This window comes from Sabethes cyaneus, chromosome 2 (assembly GCF_943734655.1).
Source record: "Sabethes cyaneus chromosome 2, idSabCyanKW18_F2, whole genome shotgun sequence".
NCBI classification, from domain to species: Eukaryota; Metazoa; Arthropoda; class Insecta; order Diptera; family Culicidae; genus Sabethes; species Sabethes cyaneus.
Window position 1 is genome coordinate 27784888 of NC_071354.1, and position 26538 is coordinate 27811425.

Below are 26538 nucleotides of genomic sequence, written 5' to 3' on the forward strand. Positions count from 1 at the left end.
AATATACTGTAAGCGTGCCTAATTCTGCGTGGAGAACAAGGAGTCATCGTACAAAAAAATTGTTCGTGTTGATTTTTCAACTTTGAATTTAAAAACTAAAACAAAATGAAAAGTGTTCAATCGGTTCGTAATCGGTTTTTTTCGACACGAGTGGCTTAGGCGTCGCATAAAAATCCAGCAGAAAAATCGAAGCAGATCCGTAAGGCGGAATTTTTTTCCCGAACCAGTTGTTTCATTTCGCCGGCTGTTTAGGTGTTTGGCAGAATCAATTTTCGCAGCTAGATGATGTGTACCTTCTGCGGAACATTGGCCTTGCCAGCGTTGCTGATATTGTTCAGGGTTTTGCGTGAGAAAAAAAGAAAGGGAAGTATTTTTGCTTTTGTCAACACTCACGCGTTGACAGTTCGGCACGAGATTTCCTGTAAGTGCGAGCAGCCTACGAAATCTCTTTCAACGCTGGCAAGGCCAATTGCGGTGGATTTCTGCCTGACGTGCCTAGGTAGCGGGAAATGTCACTAATCTCGACTGAACGAGGGGCCCTCGTGTTTTGTCGTCGCAGGTACTCTGTCGACGAATTCCCCGGTTACACGAGCGAATTGTTCGAGCAGCTTGAAAACTTTGTCGGCTCACAAATACCGTTTTACGGCACGGTTTGCCGTAAATATTGCATTCAATTGAATCGTTTTGTCCACTGGAATCGAACAGCTGTAAAATTGCGTATCAACAATGACCAAAAGTGTGATATTTTGATAAGCCGCTTTGTGCATTTCTCGACAGGCCCCAATCGGGTAACACCGAACGGTGATTCGAGCAGCTACAGCGACAGAGCATGCTCGAATGGCACTCGGCACCGATCGGCTAGCTTCGGCTTCCGTTCGTGAAAATATGCCCTATTGGAGGACGAAATCGGTCCGTATGTTGATGCGAAATGTTGGAATTTTTTAAAATTTTTTGAATTAAACGATTTTTTGTTGATTGTAAGCAGTTAGATGTTTGTTTTGTATCTAGTTATGAAGACCTGTTTCTTTACCAGGGTAATTATAAGTTTTGAACGGAATATTGCTGTACTTTTCATAATATAGATCTTTTAAGAGTTTTACAGTTTTATGCTAATATCTTCAAAATTTAAGTGTTATTGAGTATTTTTTAAATGCAGAATGATGAATTTTCGTCTTTAAATGTAATTTAGACTGATTAATGTGCAAGTTGTACGAGTTTGTTGTACATTTTTCTCCAAAACAGCTGATTTGGTTCCCGCCCCTTTTCGCTAAAAGCGTTCGCCTCCGACGGACGCTAAAGTGTCGATAGGGCACAGCAGGAAAGTTACCAGGGAGGGGATCCTTCAGTTCTAAATTTACCATTTGGAATATTTCTTGAATACAAGTAACGACGATGTGCGATGTGATTATGTGTTGCAACAATAAAATAAAAATGTTCTCCCTGAATCAAATTGCACATGGCGGCCATAAAACACCATGGAAGCAGCTCTCCGTAGAAAATAGACCAAACACAGGTAAAATATTGCCGTTTTCGATCCGTTTTTGGGCTCAGATTGGCGCTAAAGTGACGCGCTACCACGGGAATGTGAAGTTTAGTGAAAATTGCTCCAAATTTCTGTGAAATGTGGCGAAATAATTTTTCACTTTCGGAAGGCGAAATAATCATGATTTTCCTGTTCCCATTTTGCTGTGCTACTGCGATTGAGGGCCGTGCGGAGCACCATTGTCGGCTGTAGTGTATGTTTTTTTGTATGATTTTGATGCGTTTTTTGTTACAGAATATACAGATTTTCGTAAACCAAAATTAATTTTCATTTAGTTTTTATACTAAACAGTGAAAAATAGTTTCATACTTCATATGATGTAATTAATTTGTAGTTATGGTAATATATAATGATGTCTCTAAAGAAAAAATAGAAATTTTGCAATTAAAAGTGAAAATCAGGCAAGTAAACAGTTTCGTTCTGGTAAAATCGACCGATGCTCCGCCACCAGGTCCGTCAGCGGCGTAGCAGAGAGCGCCTCGCACACTGTGTGTGGCGTTTTAAAAACCCTACGCCAGCCAGACAAACGAACCGAACGCATATCATGATGATGAGAAGAACAGTGGAAAAGTATCGGACAAGAATGGTTGCGATAGTGTGGTGTGCAGTGCGGTAGCAGAGTGGTGAAGTAAAGAGGAGAAGTGAAGTTATGAGTGTTTCGAATATGCCTACCGGTTACGGGGAAACAAGTGTGCAAAGAGGTTAGATTGGTTGGTCCCAGCCAAACTAAAGCGGAGCGACCTGGAGGAAGCGAACGCGGATGTGGCAGGGTGAAATGCCGAAACGTCGGAATATCGTGGTGATACTCGCGCGTTCGCTCTCCATGTGTACAGCGTAGCGAGTCTCTTTTTTCACATTTCCTCTGAGTTTTAACATTCGAGGAATAAAAAGAGGAACATTTGCTAGCTACGACGTTCAACACTGCTGAACGGTTTAACATTTTTCAACATCCTGTCCGCTATACTCAGCTGAAATCCTTTACCCCAACCAGCTGAATCGAAGGAAGGCAGTGATTTTCGACTTAATTGGGGGGTTCTTTTTCAACAAAGTAATTGAAATTTTGTCAGAGTTAGTTTCACTGATTTTTACTGGAAATTATTTTATTCACCGGAAAAAAATTTTCTGTTCCATTTGAAGCGTTGTAGCAAGACAAAGGATGGAACAAAATTATACGCTCTTACCCTTTTAATGGAAAGAGAGAGAAAATTTGTGAAATTTCGTGTCCATTCCGGTTACTACAAGTTTGTGGCTTTAAAAACGATCATTGATTTTTGGTATATGTTTGCTTCGAAACGACAAAAAAAAACAACGTGAACATCTGCTGAACCTCCGATAATCATCGGTCAAAGATCTTGTTACTAATAATGCTTGCATGTTAAGGTGTGTGTATGTAAAACATAATTTTTGCAGGCTATAACGAAAAACTGCGATCGTGTTAGATGGAATTCAATCGCAGAATTTTAAGTGCTAATTAATTGCGCACTCCCAGAGCTGTTACGGGGCTTCATGACTTGCTGTTCTTTATTGATTATTTTTGTTGAACTATCAAAGTTTGATTGGCTAAAATGTTTTCTCACGTTTTGTCAGTGCATTATTGAAACGATTATATTTCTAAACCTCTGAAAAAGGTGCAGCAAAAACTTCGAAATTGTCAGATGAATTTTTTTTAACAATATTTAGGAGTTAAATAAAACAAGATTTATCAACTTTACGACTGAGTAATAGTACAGACGCAGTCACATGTGCGTGTACTTATAACGGTAATTCCAGCTGATGGAGATTTTTGATAGAGGAGAGCAATTCGTGATAACGGTGTTGCTGATTTGTTCTGGGTTTTGAGTGAGACAAAAAAGGGAGGAGTAATTTTTCTTACGAAATTTCGTGTGGCTATCGATATCCTTTGTTATACGGCTATCGGCGCTAATTAAACGACTTGTGCCAATTAGTCGAATCCATCAGTTTTGTACACAGCTTTAGATAATAATTGGCATTTTTAATTGTAGACGTAAGTGTCGTTCTATTTTTCGTTTATGTTGAAGGATGATGGCTAAAAATCAAAAGGGAATTTTTGCTTGGGTGTGTTTGTGTTCAATTCGACAAAGAATTGATAAAGATTCTGTTCGTCAAAATGTCTGCATTGTGGAATGAGGCACTTGAAGCACTGCAAGTCTAAGGAAGGAGCCCAAGTAACAATTCGGGTTTTATTACACTCTTATGATGACATTTAAGGTTAAAATTGGTCTTGAAGACCACCGTAAGAGCACAATAAAACTTACATTGTTGCTTCGGAGATCATATAAAACGACTAATTTCAAGTGACCAAATATTAAAAACTAAAAAATGATGGAAAATACCTTTTGTGGTTCGCTCAAATAAGAGTTCGATTTTCCGTGTTATGGCCTACTGTGACAGTTGTTGAAATTCGACCGATTGAATTTCAGTTATCTGCTTTTCGGTCATTCGGTACCATCCCATCTTCACTGCGTTCCGCGGGTCACTGTGGAGTTAAAGAAAACGAGAAAGCTAAATAACTCACTGGCAAGAAAAAGATCATCTACCTAAGTTATAGGGTCACAGCCTTTTTTGTGGAGTTTCATCGAATGCTCTAAAATGGAACTTGATGGCCGGAAAAGGGTGATCATAAAAGTAAACTAGGAATGACTACGGTAGTAAGCAAAAGGCATGACTACGGCAATCGCAAAAAGGTTTTTAGTACCGGATAGCCATCGGTTCGCCGAGCACTGCTTGGGCTCAACAAATAACAGTAACAAATAACGCACTTTTAAGGTCCTTCTGCCAATTTTTTGGCTGGAAAGCTACTCATCGGAGTTTGTACACTAAGGGCATTTTGAGCAGTTTTAACCAAGTTTTAGCTAAATCCAACCCATTTACAAGTAAACTCAGGGCAGGAGAATTTGTCCAGATGTTACGAGTGTGGGATAGGTTGACCACAATCTTGAGGATCGCGAAGAGCTAGAACAACTATTCCGGACTAATGACTTGCGCATGTTCCAGTATACCAAATATATGAAAGGAAGATATGATAGGTGGACTGTTTTTGGCAGAGCACAAACGGAAAACGGAGAGTGCTGCTAGCGTATCAAATACGAGCTGTAGGTACTACTGGGAGATTCCCATTGTATAACCTGGCGTAAATCAGGAAGCAACGGTTGGCCGGCCGTGTCGTAAGGATGCACCACCAGCACCAAGCAGAGAAGCTGAACGTGCTAGATGGATCGACCCCAATGAATTGGCGACGAGTAGCCCAGCAGCGTCGTACCTCGAGGCTCACTGACCAATTTGGTTATCTCTTGAAGAGGTGCATCATCACAGTGGTCATATATATTTAGCGTTGTATGTCTTGTAGGGTACAAAATCCCTAAAAACAGGAGAAGGGCCCTGATCAATTTGCCTTTGAAACTATTCCCAAGTAACCAGTAAGCACTAAACACTAGTCCTTTGACAACATTGTATAAGCATACAGAATTATGATTAAAAGCTTATTTTTCTTTATATTTCTGTAGAACTCACATAATGCTAAAAAGGCGAAATAGCGGGTTATTAAAATGCTTCGCCACAAGCATTCAATGAGCATTATTATTGGTTGTTTGAGGTTATTTATTTGATTATCAGTGTTTGTTTGAGGCTTAATCGAAACGTCAGTTTGTCTACATTATCGACGTATCGGAAAAGTATCGACGGCATATCGTTGGCTAGTTATGGAAAATAAAAACAAATTCGGCCGGGGTTTTTGTTTTTATAAACCAAAAAAGTATTTTCTCACGTTCATTTTTTAAGCAGGCAATTTTTGCAGCATTTCAACGGGAGGCAGGATAAACAGAACCATTTTTTGAAATGCTGAATAATGTTACCTCCTAGACAGGGCTCGAACCGGGAGTTAGTCATGCAATGCAACTTCATTCATTTCCTTACACCTTTGCTATCTAAATCATAGCGGACGTGATTGAGTGAGTTAAAATTAGTCGTATTTAAGTCTTGGTGATATTCCTTCTCATATCATAGCTACTTGTCCTGCATTACCAATAGGGTAGAAAAAGACAGCATCCGTTGGGTGGAAGAGGGCACGAATAGAGGCCTTAGAATAGCAAAATAAGAAGTCAAGTACAAGCCGTTTATCAACACTTACGGCTCGCTTTAATGCAATTGACTAAATGCATTTTATTGTTACGTTATATGCGCATATATTGTTTTCTTTAATGCTGATTTACGTTAATGTTTCCATGGATCAACAATGTTAATATACGCTTTATAAGCATTAAGTTTGCTGATATCCAGCTTTTTACGAGCCATAATGGAGGCGGTGTTCGTAATATTTGAACGGCATTTTTGACAATTCCCTAATACATCGCACGTTTTCTTTCCGCGCGTTCACGGTAAAACTAAAGGCATGTACGGAAAGAAAATGTGCGATGTATTCGGGAAATGTCAAAAATGCTGTTCAAATATTATGAACACGTCCGCCATTATGGCTCGTAAAGAGCCGGATATACGGTTTTGGGTTAATGCTTATGGTTACTTGTGTTGTTAACTGTCCGAATGACACAGTCATCGTTGATAAATTATGATTTTTGCAACCAGCGCAGCGGTGCAAATTGTTTAATTTTTGAACAAATTGATGCTTGGTTAATTTGGCAAAACTCCGTCCAAACCTTGGTCCAAATAAATATTTTTTTTATGAAATAAATTTGTTATAAATAGATTTGCCAACCCACGGCGGTAATGCTGCCCTTGGCGAGAGAATGACAGATCTACGAAGTCTTGCTTCTCACCTCACCTTGCTCATTTCACATTAGTTTCGAACTTTCCGTTTCACTCTATTTTCATTACAAAAGTTTGTTCTTTGTTGATAGGTAGTAGGTAGAGAACTTTTAATAGTTATTATAAATAAGTAAGCTCATTTGTTCATACGTAAATTCTTTGATGATTAGTAAGTTGTAAAATGTTATTTTCTATTTCTTTTACAGTAATCCTTTCACATCGTTATCGTAAAAGAAAAAAGAGATTCGCTCCCGATTCGGGGCTTCCTGATAGCAAAGCTTCGGCTGTTTGCCTCGTTCATCCGGACCGGATTCCCTTAATCGCACTGTGTGACTCATCGTAAGCGGCTGTACTCTGAATGAACAGGCTAGTTTCTTTGGCGGGTCGGTTTTAGTATTTTTCTACAAAAGGAGAAAGTAAACCCTTTCGAGCTCGGCCACCGTAACACAAAGAGGGATCCAAAAATGACCACAACCCGGGAGGATGTTCTGCTGCAGATGGGCGAAGTGCGGTTCAAGAAAGGCGACGGAACGCTGTACGTCATGAACGAGCGGATCGCCTGGATCGCGGAGCACCGGGATACGGTCGCGGTGTCGCACCGCTTTCAAGATATCAAAAGTAAGTTTCACTTTAACCTACTTCAGCATTTTCCATGTTTGCAACAGGTTCTTTTTATTTTCGCAGTGCAAAAAATTTCCCCGGAGGGGAAACCAAAAATTCAGCTGCAGGTTGTCCTGCACGACGGTAACAGTTCAACGTTCCACTTCGTCAACCGTAATGGGCCCCAGGCACAGATGGTTGACCGTGATAAGGTGAAGGAGCTGCTACAGCAGCTTCTGCCCAATTTTAAGCGTAAGATCGATAAAGAGCTGGAGGAGAAAAATCGGATTCTGACGGAGAATCCGTTGCTGCTGCAGCTGTACAAGGACCTCGTTATCACACAAGTGCTGCCCAGCGAGGAGTTCTGGGCGAACCATGCGAAGCAATACATGTCCAAGGACCAGTCCCAGAAGCAGGACATTGGCGTGTCCGGAGCCTTTCTTGCGGACATTAAGCCGCAAACGGACGGTTGCAACGGGCTGCGATATAATCTCACGTCCGATGTAATCGAATGTATCTTCAAAACCTATCCGGCTGTCAAACGGAAACATGCGGAGCATGTTCCTGACAAGCTGACGGAGGCAGAATTCTGGACGAAGTTTTTCCAATCGCATTACTTCCACCGGGATCGAATAGTTGCTGGTACCAAAGATATCTTCAACGAATGTGGCAAAATCGACGATCAACAGTTGAAGCAAGCGGTACAAGAAAATCTTGGGGATCCACTTTTGGATATCCGATCGTTCGAGGACAATACGCTGGAGGAAGGTTTCTGCAGTGCTGCTTCTAGCAAGCAGACCGTCAACAGTGGCAACATCGTGCATCAAAGCATGATCAAACGTTTCAATCAACACTCGTTTATGGTTTTGAAAACTTGCACAGACGTGAAGACTTTAAACCAGGGCATCGGTGCGATCCTAAATGCCACTCCTGCAACCACTAATGGTGAAACCAACGGAACCAAGGACAAATCCAAAGGGAACACTTTAAACAACAATAACCACCTGATAAATGGGTTCAATAAGAAGGAAAAGCGTTCCCACGAGAACAATCATATTAGCACTAATGGTGATATAAATGGCAGTCACAATAAAGCTGTTGAGTCGTTGGTCGAACCGGCTATCAAACGTGCTCGAATTTTGGAGAAAATCCACTACGACGATCTGGAGGATGACGTCGACCCGAGCAAACAGTCCAAACAGTTGAATCTAACGAAAATCGAACGCTATCTGCACGGACCGGTTCCAACCGGGGCTGGAACATCGGGCAGCGGCTCGAGCTTCCACGATCACCAGTCGGCGGCAGCGGCGGATTACGGTTTGCCCGATCTGGATTCGGTCAACGGGTACGTTATGCAGGCCACCGGTTCGTGGAACAATCGAACTCCGCACAAAGTGCTCGTTAGCGCGGCATCCGCCGTTAATGCCCTGATGGAGCTGAGTCCCGGTGGGACACTGATGCGGGGCTTCCAGGAGCAGAGCTTAGCTCGTGAGTATCCTCTATTTTTTACTGTTTTCTCTAGAGTATTTTTACCCTTGCCATTAAGTGTTCAATCGTGGTTAAATTTATCAAATTACGGTTGGTCAAAAGCAAGGTACAGTAAAATTCAACTTCCACGCGGACTGCGCCTTCCTCTGGACAGACTCCGTACTCTACCAAAGACAAATCACTTTCGAAGACAGTTTTATTTTTTTACGATTCTAGAATTAAGTTTTGTTTCTTTTTTTCTGGTGAATCAATAATTTATTTATATTAATTTCCCCGCAGAACTGGTACCACCCGACATCGAAAAGGAGATTCGGCATCTCTATCTGTCGCTGCTGGAGCTGTTGAAGCACTTTTGGAAGTGCTTTCCGCCTACCACTCCCCAGCTGGAGACTCAGGCGACGCGCATGCACGAGGCGCTACAGCGATTTTCGATGGCCAAGTTGAAACCGTTCGAAGTAAGTAGTATTTCATCTGGAAATTGCTCTTCTATCCCAAGGTCCTTCGGTAATACAAAAAAAAATCGCACTACCTTAGGCAGGACTTTACTAAAAATCTTGAATCAGAATTGACTGAAGTTTTTGGAGCGTCTTAGTAGAATACGAAACCTGAAATTAAATAAAAAAGAAAACTTCCTAAATTCTGCTATGTATATTTATTCGCGATAGACACGTATTTCGCCTACGGCTTGCTTGTTCAAAAACAGACACTGATGAAGCCTGCCGAATAAATATACATAGTAGAATTTAAATGGAAAGTTTTATTTTTTATTTCATTTCAGGTTGAATCAGAATATTTTTTCACGACTTTGTCCCATACCAATATAGCGTTAATAGAACAAAAAACAATAGCTGGAAATTGTATTGTATGCTTCCTAAATAATCAAAACTATTATCTTTTGTTTAGGCTGCCACTATTCGCGTACAAGTCCTATTTTTTATGGAGTTTCCAGTCCCATTTATAGGACTGTTAGCGGCAGTATATTTATCATAAAATCATGAGTTTTCGTACACTTTAGAACTCATATGATAAAAGTGGTGAACGCCTAGAAGTCGTCGTAAAGGAAGTTATTTTGCCGTAATCCACGGTCATCCGCTCATTAGGTCAAACACGAACATCCTTCGTTAATTGTTAATCGATGTTTTTGCTCTTTTGACAACAGCGCCTCAGCGAAACAAAATTCGAAAAAATAGTATATAGGGCAATTGTAGAGTTAATTATTATCTAAAATATTGTCGAAGAAAGTAGAGTAAGGAGGGGTTGAAAGTGCGATTCAATGGTTTATCAGTGCGTTGGCATTGTCTACATTGGCATGGATTGGTGACCACTTTGACAGCTTGAATCTATCGTGAACATTTGTTGATTCTGAAGCATGATTCTTGAGTTATGAGTCATGACTAACGAAGCAGTTGTTGCTTGAATTAATTATATGGAAACATGGAAATCAAAATAATTGTATACACTTCTAAGCAAACAACACATCACACGGGTTCATTCTGGGCATATTTCGCAAAATGCACTGCTGATGCTGATGAACGGGATGGCACTGCTGTTGATTTGAGCCAGGATCGCGGGGTAATTTAATTCACCGATTAAAGTCTTCCTAATGAAGAGAACCCTTTCAGTTTTTCGGTTTTTTCCAATGTGTCCATACGCAACAAACGACAGCGGTCTTGATACGGAGGCAGATTGTATGTGTTTCTCCATGGAAGATATTTAAGCCCTTATCGAATGAATCTTCCAATCTGGACGACCAAACGCCTGTATAAGGGCTCCACAGCACAGCTGCGTATTCAATTACGTATTCAATTTCTTATGAGGTGTACACCGAGGTCTTTGATAACGGAGACTCTATCTAGTGACTCGCCATCGATTGTGTAGTTCCATTGAATCGGGCTTTTTTTGCGGTTGAAAGAGATGACCAAGCATTTACGCACATTGATGAGGAGTTCGTTCGTTTTGCCCCAGTCGACGAAGTTGTTGAGAAGCCTTTGAAGCTCGCGACAATCTTTAATAGATTTTACAGTGAGGAAGAACTTCAAATCATCCGCATACAGAAGCCTCCTACATCCTCGAGGTAACACTAGTGCTCGAAAACATTGACAACCCTGCATGAAAGCGAATATAAAACGCATTCAGCGCCCACAGTTTTACCCCTGGTAGTATTCTTTTATCTGTCAGCTCATGGACTTGACTACTGAACTGCTGATAGTGACGGTCTCTTTCAGTTTTCTACTCTTCAAAACAATTCATTCATGAATTGCTATGCTGAATGATTGCTCGACTAGCCTGTCGTCAGTCAATTTTCTTGCTCTCGGCTGATATTTTGGATCTCAAAGTTTAGTGTTTTTAAACTTCCTGCTTTTTACAATTAACCAAAACCTGACTGGAGGAAAGGGACTAAATTTCGGAGCAATGTTTACGTTTACTGTAATTTGCGGTTGTCGGCAGTTCAAAATGAATTAATGATTTACATTTGATTTCGTTCACTATTATCAAGAATGAACGAATGTAGAGAACAACACGAACATGAACGCAAGTGATTCGCTCGAATCGTTGTTTCCAGGTTGGCAATGCTGAAAACTGAAATAATTCCATTTGTATGAGCAGTATGTTTAGAATGAGCAATATATTGCATCAAATCAGGCGTATTGCATACATTGTATATGAGATTTCTATGCACTGGGTAACACAATGCATCATTGAAGAATAGTGAAAACAGCAAAGGTACAAGGTTGTCTCCTTGCGGGGCACCAGATCGATTACAAAATTAATTCGAACGTGCACTGGCCAGTCACAGAAAGACGCCAGTTGACCAGATATGACCTCAGTTAGTCTACAAAGGTCGGCACCGTGCTCATCTGCTTTACTTTGGCCAATAGCAAATCATGGTCCACGCGGTCAAACGCCGCCTTCAAGTCTGTGTAAAAAGTATCTGAGTGCCGTTTCCCATGTTCTGGATGGATGAGAATGAAGTGAACTCTATGAGATTTGTTGTAGCCGACCGTCTTGGAATAAATTCATGCTGGTCAATGGAGATATGGTGCTTTACTTCCTGAAATAGAAATTTATTTAAGAGAGTCTTCAATAGCTTCGATGCTGCGCATAAAGAGGTAATTCCTCGGTAGTTTTCCACAGCCGTGCGATCGCCTTTCCTGAAAACAGGAAACAAAAACAAATCCTTCTGGGCATATGGGAATGATTATTGAATTAGCGACAGGTTTCCAACTGCGGTCAAAGGTGCACATAACGTATCTGCACAGTTCTTAAAGATGATCGGTGGTATGCCAGCTGATCCCGGTTGCAAAGACGGTTTTAACTTCTTAGTTGTAGCTGCAACATATGTTAGATAAAGTAAATATCTCACATCTCAAGTTTTCCTTCTGGTACATTTTGGAGAGCAACGATGGTCGATTATTCGTGAAGCTACTGGTTCAGTCCTAAATACACTGGAGAAATGATCTGCAAATAAGTAGCAGATTCCATCTGCCATCTGTCCATCAGCTATACACGCTGTACCTGCTCCATGCGACATTATCGATGGAAGACCTCGCTCTTTCCGTTTACCATTCACAAACGACCAGAGGCGTTTGGGACCTCGCTTCAGGTTTCTTTGTGTACGCTGCACGTGTAAAGTGTAAAGCAATTGATTGTAGATTCTGTAGCTGTTACTGGCTGACACGAACTCTTGTTTCGTATACGGGTTGCGATGGGGCGAGTAGTGCCGAAGAGCTTTAGCACGATCTTCTTTTAATGCTCGTAACCTCTGGACCCATCCGAGATTCTGTTTGGGGCGAGTTACAGGTACATGTAAACTAAATAATTCGTTCAATATGACGATCAGATAGTCAACTACTTTATTGGTGCTATTGGCACTGTACAAAGAGCCCCAATCAACTATCGCTACAGAGCGGCCTAGCGCAGGACAATTAGTTCTTCGGAAGTCAATTTAAAATTCATTCTCATGTTCTGTAATCGAAGCATGCGTGTAACATTACAAGGTGGTTATTATAGCTGGATGGTAGAGATCCAGGTCTGTCAAGCGGCTTGAATAGAGCGCATTTACGGACGGAACAATCGTTCGCAAGAACTAGATCGAGTATACGGTCTGGATTGTTTACGACCGAGTTTATCTGCTTCATATTTAGTAATAACATACCGCCGATAAGAACTAAACTAGAACTGTTGAATGAAGGCTGGCAACAAATAGTTTGGATGGTACCTTTTTCCAGACGAGGCTTGGTTGATTGTATTCGCCAAACAAAAGATGGACGTCACCAATACAGACTTGTAATAAACGCCGCTCGGAGCCAAACGGTGCATACCTCATCTGTATGCACCGCAAACGGGTTCTTTTGCAAATTGACGCGGTTTCATCGCTACCTACTGGCACGCCACCAGAGAAAGCAAGCACCCGAACGCCGTGCTATAATTTCGGGTTGCACTTCGTGGCCACCGTGTCAGCGAACCTGCATGTTTTCGTTCTTCGTTATTTTCTATCTGGTAGATAGCACGAAACGAAAAAAAAACTAGAACGGATAAGGTGCGCGTGTGTTCGGCTGCCATTCTTTAACTAGGTGCCGCACGGTTGCGTTCCGAACATATAAAACACCGCACCAAATGGAAGAAGTTTGCACCGACGTGCGGTTTCACCTTCGTTTCTGACGCGAGTAGGAAAAATGTACCTAAACCGGGTGCGTGTTAGCTATGATCGGAGAAGAAACTTTAAGCACCGGTACCCGTACGGTGCGTGCATTCACAAGTCTGCACGAATGTCTAGTGAGTCAGCAATGGCGTCAACACATTTAATGTGCCGTTCGAGGTAACTTGAATCTATTGCTTATTCAGAGGGAAATATATACTACACACCAACACACACGTTTCTATTGGCAGTAAAAATTTGGACCCATACATGCTCAATGAAATGGAAGATCTACATAAATCTGTGAGTTTACAGATGTTGACCGAAGGAAGTATCGTGCTTCGCGTATTATGCTACATAAATCACTCGCAATGCGATTTTGTCAAGCAACTAAAAAGTTAGCGATTCAACAATCAGCAATTGACGCCTGAGCTTGCTTATTTTCTTGTCGTGCATTGAGTCGTTATGCTGTCCGTTCTTCCCGCACTCAACAGTGACTGAGTTGAATTGGGTTGCTCGATACGAGTTACATAATAGGGCTTTGTTTTTGCAGGAGTCGATGAGGTCATATAATTATCTATCTTAAAAAAATCCGACTTTTAGTTTTATTTTATTTTTATTTTTTTTTTTTGAGATGTAGATGTTGTAGACAAACCTTGGCTTGGCTGTTTAGCTTGTCTACAGCCCTGTTTTTGATTCCAACGGGATACTATTGCTGAGCTGATGCTTGTCTTGCTAGATTGTCAGCAAATTCTTGCCCTCGATTCCACAGTGACCGGGCATCCAAAGTAATAAAACTTTGTTTTGGCGGGAGAGCTCCCTCAATGCTGTGCTGCACTCCCAAACTAATTTGGACTCGCATTTGGCGGACTTGAGTGCCAGTAGTGCTGCTTGGCTGTCCGTGAAGATACCGATTTTCGCATGCCTGTACTTTCGTTTCAAGCATATTGTTTCACAGATGTATATTGCATATACTTCTGCTTGAAAAACGATGGGCCACTTTCCTAATGAGATAGTTTCCCTGATGCCGCCTTGCCGCCTGATGGGCCCTCCATTATTCCACATTGAGCGATCTGTTTCAATCACCTCATATGGAACGTCTATATTAAGCCTGGCTTCCATGCAGTCAGAGACTGAAGTTACTAAGGGTGTCAGATTGAACTCCCGAAGTATGCGAAGATGGCCGATTTGGTCACCTTCGAGTATAGTTTTACTCCTTTGCAACCGTAGTGCGCCGAGCTCTGCTTCCTTCTTCACATGAAGACCTAAAGGCGGTAAGCATATCATTGCCTCCATGGCTGCAGTAGGTGTTGTACGCATGGCACTGGGTAACTGTAAGACAGGCCAGGCGCTGAACTTTGTTTAGTTTGGTTTGGGCTGTCACCTCATTCACCTTTGGCTACCATACGACTGCAGTATAGGTTATCCTAGGCCATGCAATAGTAGTATATGACCAAAAGGCTAGTTGAGGTTTTAATCCCCAGGTTTTGCCAAACAGTGAGCTGCATGCCCAGATATCCGAAGTTGCTCTCTTAACAGCATAATCTAGGTGGGCAGCCCAGTTCAGTTTTTTATTGAGAATTATTTCGAGGTGTTTGACTTCATTACTGAAACCCAGTCTGACACCATTCAGTATAGGGGGAGTAATGGTATGCTTCCTTCGCCTAGTGAATGGTATAACAACTGTTTTGGTGGGGTTAACATTAACATCCCTCTTGTGATTAGAGCTCCTTGCAAGCGACATGACAATACTGCGTCAAACTTTCCTTTGACGATAAGTACAACGTCGTCGGCGTAAGCAATGGTCTCATAACCAAGCTGTGATAGCTTGTGAAGGAGCGTGTCGGCCACCAGTGACCAGAGCAGGGGGGAGAGAACTCCTCCCTGTGGACATCCTTTGATCACCGAAATCGTGATTGTAATGCTGTTATTTCTCTGCTCGAGAGCATTGGTTGAATTTAGCTCATTGTAGTGTGGTCGATTCTCTTTTGACAGAGAGCCGTATTAATTGACGCAAAGAACGTGTTATCGAAAGCGCCTTCAATATCAAGAAAAGCACAAAGTGCTGTCTCTTGATATTTGAGCGATTTCTCAATTAACGTCACTAAGCAGTACAGTGCGGTTTCCGTAGATTTCCTGTGTTGGTATGCATGTTGATTTACATGTAACAGAGAGTTTTTTAAAAACTCATTGCGGATATAGTTATCCGTGATTTTCTCCATCAGCATAAGAAGCGTTGAAGTCAGAATTATCGGTCTGAAAGCCTTAGGCATGGTTTTGTCTTTTTGCCAGCCTTAGGTATGAACACCACCCTTACTTTCCGCCAATTCTCCGTGATATACTCCAAAGTGAAACTGGTTCGAAAGAGCTTGATGAACTCGGACATTATAACACCGTCAGTTTTTTGTAAGAAAATGGGTAGAATACCGGCCGGACCTGGAGATTTAATTGGTTCAAAAGAGCTGAGTGCCCAATTCATCGAAGCCTCCGTAAAGAATCGGCGTGCAAGTAGAACCGAATCATTTGGCACCTTGTGTAATGACCCATTCCTCTGCTGCCTACCTATGTCTTGTCCAGTGGTCACTGTCGAACCAGGGAAGTGCGTGTTCATTAGAATTTCCAGAGTTTCCCTGGTGGTAGCAGTGAGACTCCCATCCTCTTTTTTTAATTGCCTTAGACCATTGCAGTCTGCAATGTCCAGTGTTCCTTGGACATTGCTTTCTGCAGACGCATAGCCGCTGGCAGAGTTTGCACGCTTTTGCAAAATTTAACTCGTGCGTAGCTCAGCGTTGTATTTGATGAGAGAAGCTCTGTAGTCATCCCAGTTAGACGTGATTTTGGCCCTGTTGAACAGACGCCTTGCCTTCCGACGGAGATTGCTAAGCGTCTCATTCCACCAGGGCACATCACGGCAAACTGTTCGCGTGTTTACGGGACAGTTTGTGTTATACGCGTCTGTGATCCTACATTGCAGGCCACTAGCGGCGATATCCAGCTCAACTCGAGTTCGTGTATTATTGTGGCAGGACTTACGGGAGGCAATCAGATGATCCCTAAAGCAACTACAATTGGTTTTTCCTGGGATTCCTGAACTGTTCTCTCTTTAGAGGATTAGCCTCGATGTGTCGAAAATGATATTTCTGTGGTCTGATAAACTCGGTTCATCAGAGACATGCCAATTTTTGACTTTCTCAGTTATTGAGGCGCTACATAGGGTAAGGTCTCGGGCGGTGGTATTTCGTCCTTGTTCCCTGGAAAGTAGGCGGACGCAACGCCTATTTCCTGCTTCCCTCTAGTCGTCGGGACTACCACCGTAATGGCAACGACGTCGCTTTGGATATTTTCTTTGGTTATTTTCTTATTTAACAGAATGGCAGCCCTAGGCTTGGACCGTGTATTACAATAGATCAACTTACCATTAGCGTCGGATAGACCGAGGATCGTGGTATCGTTGATCCATGGCTCCTGGATCAGAGCAGCACTCAGCTACTCTTTGGTGAACCTCCGGCATAGGATACTAGACGCGCCCTTGGCATTGTGGAGGTTCACCTGGATGCAGCGAAAGCAGCTCATTTTGTGGCAGGATTTCAGCTTGATCCAATAATGGATTGAGCCTTGGCGAACGGGTACCAGCAGCGTTTCGAGTTATATTTCTTTTATTAAAAAAGAGAAAAAATTGAGGTCTTTCCAAAAGTGAGTCTAGACCAATTTTGGAAAAACTAAGTATGCAAAGCTGCTTATTTACATGAACTCTTTGCACATACAAAGTTTCATTGAATTCTGAGGGGGTACTGCCTACAACATAGACGATTTGGCGTGAAATCCGTTGTATTTAGATTCTAAGACGTAGTTCTACGACAAAAGTAGCATATGAAGTACAAACCCAAAACTAATCGAGCCACCTCTTAAAATCGAACCTGATTCATTTTCAATGGTCTCATCAAACAATTTTCCTCCTTCCTTCCGCAGGACCGTGCCATGAGAGAACTGTTGCCATTGGGAGCGTCCCTGACGCAGCATTTAAATCAGCTTCTGCAGTCGGCCAACCGGAAGTACGCCACCTGGCAGGAACGGCAGCGTCGTTCGCACAGGTAGCACCATTCGCCAGCATCACCTTCCTCGCCGGTTCACCATCACCACCACCACCACCACCACCACCATCATTACCAGCATAATCATACCGACCCGGTGCGCATCTATCCTCATGATCGCAAACGGCAGCATCACCAATAAAACCAATTTGCCACCACCAACGACAGTAGCAGCAGTAGCAGTAAAGGTAACACATGTTTCAAAGCATGGAAATTTATTGGATTGGATTTCTGGCGAACAATCTATAATACAACACGTCCTGTGTCTGATTTCAAGTGAGGGGGAGTTCTCTTGCCCTCCGATTTAGTTTATTTGTTTCATGTTTTCAAACACCCCGAACAAAAAAAAAATGGTTAAATCTGAAAATTGTTATATTTTTCGGATATTTAAAAAAACGCTGAATGAAGTCTGTTGAACAGTCGAGCAAGTGACATTACTAAACTGTAAATCGAAAATAAATTGTAACACCCTCCACAGGGGGGCGGGCAGTGATTAAATAAACTAAAATTAAACATTCATAACAATTGCATAGAAACTAGTGATATTTGAAAAGGTATGGATCAAAAGGGGAGACGAAAGACACTGACTGTTTTATCGAGGTGTTTCCTGGCGAGAAGGGTCTGCTGCATTTGATTCTCGTCGATTACCGCATCACTCTTCTCGAGACTAAGCTGTGGTAAAATAAAATAACAGCAGTATATAATGTGGCTGAGAATGCCTTCTTTTGCGACGAGCTTTGTTTTGGCCAACAAAAAATGAATCGAATCAAAACTGTAAAGAATTAATCTAAGGAAGTGCTGAACAGATTGGAACAGAAAATCAATTATCCTCAAATTACCGACGGATTTTTTTCCACCAACAATGGAAAAGCATCTGTAAAATAGCTGATAACACAACTGATATATACAAAACACTAGTAGTATGTAAGAGGCGCGACGCAAGCAAAATGTGCGCTTGTTTTAATAAACAGAAAAAAAATCTACTCTGAGTTTAATCTCTCGCTCAGGCTGGCATTTTGCTTGACCAATTTTTTCTTTATCCTGAGCTGTCCTCCTAAGTTTCGCGGAGAGTATAACTTTTGAAACTTTTGGCCAATCTTACACTGTGCAAACCGTGCAGGTTGTTGTTGAAGAAAGTCTTCGCTCTAGAATATGTTACCCGTTTACGTTCCGCTTTATTTTGTTTCTAATTTCAGTAGTTTAGGATATTTTCGTAAAATGGTATGTGATTTTGTTTGTTTTTAGCTCGGAAGGGGGATAAAATTAAAGGAAAGATGATGCCTTGCTGTGGCAACTTGCGAATAGAATAGTCTGAAAAGAAAAGATAGAGGGTTATCGAAATTGAGAAAAAGTAACTTGAGGATAATAAGAAAATGGTTTAGCTAATAATACACTTGAGGTACATAAATATAAGTACGGTCGTAAGTCGAAGCGCAGCAATCTGATTGAAAGTTGTAAGAAAGTCACGATAACATATTCAGCATCCAGCGATCCAGCGGTATCATTTATACGAAGATATAAAATTTGAACAACACATAATAAAAGTGAATCAGAAATTAAAAGATAACTACCGGTGCGTGTAACGCTACTGCTTTAATATCACTTTCGTCAGTTGAAGTTGCAGAATTTCCTTAACTATTCGCTACTACGAAGCTACACGATCTCTTACCTTCATGAATGTGATCATATGAGTGTGCGTGAAGAATGATTCAAAATCTTTCTGTTTCTTGCACTATTTAACAAATTCCTATCCTTGCTTCATGCATATACTAAACTTAACCAGGTGGCAGCATCTTGCCTTCGTAGTCACGAATTGACATAATTCGTTATATATTAACTTACTAGGCGTTGTTTCAATGACCCTCCCTTACCCAATTTTCCACCCTTCACGCCTTGTCCCATTCTGTTTGGATACTAACAATACCTTTGTTTCATCATTTTCTTTTGCCGGAGGGGACGATTGTAAAAACTACCGTTATAAAAAAAAGATTTACATAACGAATGGTTTGACGAGGAGTGCTGCGTAAACCCGTCAGAATGTGGAGCGATACAAATAGAAGCGGAAATAGCAAATCCGACTCTTCCAGGGAAAGAAGCGCCACCAGTAGGAGAAGGAGTGCGAAGAACTCGAGCAGCTGAGCCGTTTTCACGACTCACGGGAACTCAGAGACTCAACGAATCTCGCAAAGGCTTTGCGTCACGGGTCGAAATGTGCAAAGATAAATATGGAGGAATTTTGACTGCGTCGACTGTGCGGTGTTGGAAAGGTGGAAGCAGCACTACGATGAAAACGTGAATTCGCTATGACGGCGCCGCAGTGGAGACACCTTCATTAGTTTCGAGTTTGCGTGAAGCAGAATAGCGATTTATAAAAGAGTGCAAAAGACAGAAACATGTCGGAAATAATTTTCACGCATTCAGCTACGGGCAGTCCTGTAAGTGTAAAAGAGGTCGTACGGTGCCGTCATAGCGAAATGGCATGCTGGCGGAAGACCATGATAGTGGAGGATGTGACCATATTGGTTCAGCAAACAACAGAGATGTGCCACCCCCATCGATAAACGAAGTTAAAGAAGCCACTCAGTGGCTGAAGAATAACAAAGCAGCGGAAAAGGATAGCATTGGAGGCATTAGCATGGGCCGGGACAAGCTGGCCAGCTGTTTGCATCAATTGATAGTCAAGATTTGGGAAACGGAACGACTACCAGAGGAGGGCAAAGAGGGGGTTATTTGCCTTATCTATCTACAAGAAAGGCGATAAGCTGGATTGTGAGAGCTACCGAGCGATTACTATCCTGAATGCCACCTATAAAGTGCTTTTCCAAGTCATCTTCCCTCGACTATCGCCAATGGCCGATAGATTCGTAGAAAGTTATCAGGCCGGCTTCATGGAGGGTCGGTCTACAACGGACCAAACATTCACCCTGCGGCAGATCCTCCAGAAGTGCCGCGAATTCCGAATCCCCACGCTTCACCTGTTCGTTGATTTCAGAGCCTCATATGATAGTGTAAACCGACAAGAGCTATGGAAAACATTCTGGTCGAAAACGGCTTTCCGGGCAAGCTTTCTAGACTTATCATGGCTACGATGGATTGGATCCAGTGCTGTGTGAGAATCTCAGGTGGATTGTCAGACCCATTCGAATCTCGCAGGGGACTTCGACAAGGAGATGTTTTTTTCTGCCTGCTATTTAACATTGCGGTTGAAGGTGTTATAAGGCCAGCAGGCACCGGAATGCGGAGCACGATTTTCAATAAATCCAGTCAATTTATCTGCTTTGTTGATGACGTGCATGCCGGCAGAACATTTGAGGCGGTGGAAGATCAGTACACCAGACTAAAACGCGAAGGAAAGAAGATTGGGTTGAAGATAAATACCGTACCGTAGTACCATAGTAATCGACGGGGTGAGTTCGAGGTAGTCGACAAGTTCGTATATCTTGGCTCACTGGCAACAGAGGACAACAATACGTGCAGAAGACGTACTCGTGCTTACTACGGACTCCACAAACACCTCCGGTCGAACAATTTGAGCCCCATAACGAAGTGCACATTGTACAAAACACCAATTAGACTGGTTGTTCTCTTTGGGCATGAAACGTGGATATTGCTATCAAGAGGATCTACGAGACTCGGAGTTTTCGAACGGCAGGTGCTAAGAACCATCTTTGGTGACGTGCTAGAGAACAATGTATGGAGACGAAGAATGAAGAACCACGAATGACGAACGCTGGTTTTAGCAAGTGGTTAAAGCTGAACGGATACCTTGAGCATGCTGCAGCACATGTTGCTAGAATGCCGGACAACTATTCTGCATTACCTACGAATGGCCGAATCATGAAAGTCCGTGTTTTCATGTTGAGCCAAGTGTTGACCCTTTAAAGGGGTTAGCTAGCATGTCGGCCTTTCTTGATTCGATCAAATTGAGAGTCGGCCTCCCGTGATGCGATCAAATATAATTTCGGCCTTCAGTGACAGTTGTTGAAATTCGGCCATTTGGATTTTAGCTATTTCTAGATAGAATTAACAAAAGGGCGAATGCCGCAAATGTAAACAAAACGGGTGAGTAATTTTTTGCTGGACCAACATAGGCAAATCAACCCTCACTCGCTTTGTGTATGCTTGCGACATTCGCCCTTTTGTTCTATCTATCTTCATTTGTTATGCGGCCATTTGTACCATTCGGTACCAGTCCGTCCCGTCATATACATTAAAATTAGGGAAAATAATCCGTATTCAGCTGTCAAATAAATATTGTGGTGATCTTTGTCCAGCGACTTGAGCATGAAAAAAAGAGGTTACCTCAATTAGATTTTCTTTGAATGTCAAACATTCGATTTTCAACCTTTTCGACCAGTTTTCGAGCAGCTGCCGCAGCTGCATTCCTGGTACACTCTAAAAAGGTACGTAACAAAAACAGCGGGGTGCTATCCCAATCTTAACGAACGGTGTTTGACAGTCGACTTAACGAAGGGCGCTATTTCAAGAAACGCAAGAAATAGCGCCCGTCTGACAGGTAGATTTGCTGCCAACCTTGTCGAGATGTGCTGATATGTTGGCAACAAAAACATGGCACCCATCGCAAGCCCCTGAACAAAAACGATAAAATTATTTATACTTACCAATCGGCAAGGGGTTTCCAACAGCAATGATTACTACGCACCTTCGAAAAAAGTTACTTTTGATTACTTTACTGATTACCTCTGATTACTAGTAATCAATCTCTTGTGATTACTATAAATTAATCATGATTACCAATGATTACTTAAGATTATTATTGATTACTCTACTGATTACCATTGATTACCTAATTAATTCGTAAATGATTACAAAAGTAATCTCTGATTACTACGCACTTATATGCCTTACTGCACTCTTAAATGATTCTACCTGTAAATAGGTCGGATTTAGTTAAAGCTAGGTTGAAACTACTCAAAATGCCCTTAAAGTGTACAAACTCAAACAACTATTTGTAATTCTATTTTGCGCAGTTTTTATAACACGCAACTAAATACTCCTGAATATATGATTAAGATATAATCAAATATTGTAATTGTCTATCCTGCTTTATAATTCACAGTCATGAATTGTATATGAACACACGCACGACTGCAAAACAACTTATTGTTCACTTCGATTTGACATACTCTAATCATTCTACAATTCCAATGTGAAATTGACATGAAAACGATTTAATGTGAACTTTCTATTACGATTTTGTGTTATCTGGGTCCACACGTCCTTTCCACGTGAAAAATCACGTAAATTTCTCTACCAGGGACTTATACGTGACTTTCAGTTGAACATTATAGAGCTTTCTGCCAGCTCAAGCACCCATACTAGCGAACACGAAATACGCGTGTATATACATGATGCTTACCTCATTTTGGGGAACAGATGATGCTGGAGGAACAAACCGAAAAATAGCGATTACTAGTTGTGTTTCTCCGTTTGCCACACTGCAGAGCACATATTTCGCTAAAATTTTTCATCCCGTTCCAAATTCAAGCACATATTTTGAAAATTTGCTGGTATTTAGCCCAGCGGAAGACGAAATTCATTCTGTACCTTGGTGACAAAGGAAAATGCATCTCTTTTGTTTACTGTTGTTGTTTGACTCATTTTCAACCACCAATAAACACATAACTGGAAAGCTCTATTGGATACAATCCACCTTTTCGCGTGCCTAATGGCGGCTAGTGGGTACACTTTTCGACAACGTTTATTTGCATTTGCATCTCTTTTGTTTACTGTTGTTGTTTGACTCATTTTCAACCACCAATAAACACATAACTGGAAAGCTCTATTGGATACAATCCACCTTTTCGCGTGCCTAATGGCGGCTAGTGGGTACACTTTTCAACAACGTTTATTTGCTTTTGGGAACCCCGCTCACGTACGCTTAGAAGTTCTAGAACAACAATCAAGGCTGGAAATATCAATCTGACGTAAACAAAGTTGCCAAAGCCATGCTAACGTTTTCCGAAAGCTGTACCCACTAGCCGCCATTACGCACGCGAAAAGGTCGATAATACAATACAATAAATAACATCTATCTGATTTCCGCGTAAATGCACCCACACTAATGCAAAACTACGCGGAATTCACGAAAATAGCACGGGAAAAGTTTCGATAGAAAATATTCAATCAACTTTTCCCGTAATTTCGACGTGATCTTTATTTTGAGTGTAGTAACCGCTCCTGCATTGAATGTTAAAGTTGTACCTATCAGCTGCCATTATGGCTCGTGGAAAGCTGGATATCATCACGTTACTATCCAGCATTCTACTAGCGCTAATGACGGCTGGTGGGTACAGCCTGAGTTTAACTTTTCATGGAATGTCAACTTGACATGAGCAGAGTTGCCAAAAGCATGCTAATATTTTCCGAAGGTTTTACCCACTAGCCGCCAAAGCACGCGAAAAGGTGGAATAATGCAAATGCATTCAAGTGCATTTGCATCACCGCAATAATAATAAGCTCAAGAGAGCAGAGGCGCATCGGGGAATTACTCATTGTTACTTAGAACCTTTTGAAAACTTACGCGAGAAATATTTCGCCAAATGGTTCACACGTTCACAGCCTTAAAATCGTTCATATTCGCCGGTTTTTGCTCGATTCTCGCCAAGATTCTCGCCCTATTTTCGTGAACCATGACAGATTAATTTCCAGCTACTTAGTTGAGTTCAAAACAGCCTTAGTTTATTTATTCCTTCGAATTGATTACACAACACCATGGGCCCTGGCCCACAGTGATTCGAACAAAGTATCATTTGTTATCGTTGTAAGTGTTGCACCCGCATTTTTGTTGTGTGCAGCAAGAGCGATTCTATGAGAGATATCTGATTGTCTGTGTATCTCTTCACGGTTGCGCTCGCTGCTCGTACTCTCATGTTGCATGAACGCGCTCTCGCAACCTCACAGCTCCTCGCACTGAAAATCAAAATCCCCATTTTTTTCGAGCAGTCAGTCAGTCTCCCGTACGAGCCAGCGGATGTTGGATGTGTTGTGTTTTTTCTCTGGCGGATGGTCGCGCGAGTGTGGTTCGTTTATAATTTTTGCTCTGTGTGTGGGGTGTAGTACAATGGGAACATAGTGCACACAGCTGGATATCACAGCGCAAGAAGCAGATGAAATTGGAGAAAAAAGGTGAACCCTTCATTCCTGCACGGTCGAAGACGGGAATAACACACGAACGAACCAACGGATGTGAATCTCGTTTCCCAGTGCGATGTTCGCTTGTTCCCTGAATTGATAGATTTGATAGTGGATTGTTAGTTTTTCGGAACCAACGGAGCAAATAGTGATCGGTATTATCCTTTTTACCGTACGAGCTGTCGAAATTTGGTCGAAGAAAAAAAAGGAAAGGAAAGCGGGATATCCAGATTTTTCCCTACGCGTGTGTTTGTGAGAATCAGAATCTGTGAAGAAAAGTCGTTTCGGGCGCTTGTTTCGGAGTATTGGTGGTTGTTGCCGTGGATGCAGTTTCGAACATAACTTAAGGTACATAATAACAAAGTTTTGAACAGCTTGAAATAAAACATTAATGGTTGATTTTCTAATATAATTTTGAATACCTTTTTTCGTAAAAGAAATAGAACAAATATTTTTTTCAGTAAACTTTTCCCTGAAACATAGATTAATTTAATTGATTGTATTATTTGGTGCGATTTGTATGGGATAATGTTCGTTTGTAGTTGTGGTGCGTTCCCTCTTTTACTATTTTTCTTCCCAAACGTTTTAACAGAGATGTGCTTAGGGAAAACAGTTTTAGCGTAAAAATATAGAAGTTTTTGAAACTATTTGTTAACAGTCATTGTTAACAATGCCGTCAAGAAATAATAATTTTGCACATGATTTTTGGTGCTAATTATGCTGACGTTCTGCATAATTACCCAGTAGGTTTGTTAAAATATGGATTTTCTCTTAAGACCGTTTATCCACAGACTAAGTGTATCATTAAGATAGTCAATGAGTTAAAAATATTTTAATAAAAACTTACCAAGGTTTTACTTGATCAACTCCGAGGTTTCTATGAAATAGAATAAATCTTCAAAAAATAATCATAGAATCTACAACTTTCGATAATACATATATTGGAAAGAAATCATCAGAGAACAATTAAGATTCATCAACAAATCGTCAACAAAAAACATCAAAATAGTAAAAATTTTATTACAAAATCACCAAAGACCAACCATCAAAGAATTATTGAGAGAGTCATTAAGAAATCATTAAAAAATTATCAAAAAATCTCAAGAATTATCACAGAATCATAACAAAAAAAAAAGAAAACAAAAATTAGTGAAAAACTTACAATATCACTGAGAATCATTGAAAAATTACCCAAGTAATTTTTAAAAAATTAAAGAGCCAACAAAAAATAATTCTGGTCTGATTTTTGAATAGGTTCTAACTGCGATTTACTGATTCTCTTCATGTCTCCTCTTATACGCCATCACAACGATGAAATGGTAGCAACGAAATGGTAGCAATGAAATGGTAGTTATGGTCATAAGCTAGTTAACTGTTTGGAAAAATTGAATTGAAATGCATTTATGCAGCCGTAATAAAAGTGTAAGAGAGGAGACATGAAGAGAATCTCTCATTTGCAGTTAGGACCTATTCAAAAATCAGACCAGAATTAAAGATTCATCAAAGAAGCATCAAAACGTTATCCAGGTTTCAGGAATCAGCAATGAATTATTGAAAAATCATCAGAATCGTCATAAAATTATCAAAGAATCATTGAAATACCAAAGAATCAATAGAAAATCTTCAAAGAATCATCAAAATCACTAAAAAATCATCAGTGCATCATCAAAAAATCAACAAAAATTATTAAAGAATAGTTAAAAATTATTTAAAATTCTTCAAACAATCATCAATAATTGTCGAAGAGTTATCGACCAAAGTTCATCAAAGTATCGTCAAAACACCAGAGAACAGGGATGGTTCGATCACTGACTCAATTTTGATTCATTTGACAGTACCGTTTCAGTCGAGCAAAATTTGGTAAAGTTATGTAAGGGACATTTGTAGAACTGGTTATTATCTACAATTTTGGGGAATAAAGTTTTGCTGTATCTTTTGTAGTTACGGAGCTACAATGTTAGTACCTCATTCGTAACTAAGTGAACGCTCATTTAGTCACTAATGAGGTACTAGCATTGTAGCATCGTAACTACAAAAGATACAGCTAAACTTTATTCATCAAAATTGTAGATAATAACTTGTTCTACAAATGCCCCATATACAACTTTGTCAAATTTTGCTCGGCTGAGACGGTACTGTTAAATGAATCAAAATTGAGTCAAAGTGATCGAACCATCCCTGCTAGAGAATCAAAGCAAAGCAAAGCCTAGGTGCTACATCCCGTTATCGAAACTTGACCTTCT

The 26538-nt window shown here is 41.1% G+C and overlaps 2 protein-coding genes across 3 annotated transcripts in view; both read left to right on the plus strand.

Moving 5' to 3' along the window:
* The first annotated feature begins 1396 nt into the window (after positions 1 to 1396).
* Positions 1397 to 18687, plus strand: LOC128733949 (general transcription factor IIH subunit 1). Of its 2 annotated transcripts, none has more exons than XM_053827857.1 (5): positions 1397 to 1513; positions 6529 to 6940; positions 7007 to 8410; positions 8690 to 8865; positions 17019 to 18687. In XM_053827857.1, exons 2-5 carry the CDS (start codon positions 6787 to 6789, stop codon positions 17142 to 17144), a joined length of 1860 nt encoding a protein of 619 aa, XP_053683832.1. In that variant the 5' UTR covers positions 1397 to 1513; positions 6529 to 6786; the 3' UTR covers positions 17145 to 18687. The 2 variants fall into 2 exon arrangements, with proteins under 2 accessions (XP_053683832.1, XP_053683833.1); XM_053827858.1 differs by lacking the exon at positions 1397 to 1513 and adding an exon at positions 1531 to 1736.
* Positions 18688 to 24149: 5462 nt separating this feature from the next.
* Positions 24150 to 26538, plus strand: part of LOC128734659 (uncharacterized) — a 106996-nt gene continuing 104607 nt past the window's right edge. The window contains exon 1 of the mRNA XM_053828950.1: positions 24150 to 24643. The gene's annotated coding sequence lies outside the window, so the exon portion shown is untranslated. The remainder of the gene's footprint in view (positions 24644 to 26538) is intronic.

Coding starts and splice junctions, on each gene's coding strand:
- LOC128733949 (XM_053827857.1), top strand. CDS start 6,787: ATGACCACAACCCGGGAGGATGTTCTGCTGCAGATGGGCGAAGTGCGG. Junction 8,411..8,689: donor CCAGGAGCAGAGCTTAGCTC/GTGAGTATCCTC, acceptor ATTTCCCCGCAG/AACTGGTACCACCCGACATC. Junction 8,866..17,018: donor CCAAGTTGAAACCGTTCGAA/GTAAGTAGTATT, acceptor TTCCTTCCGCAG/GACCGTGCCATGAGAGAACT.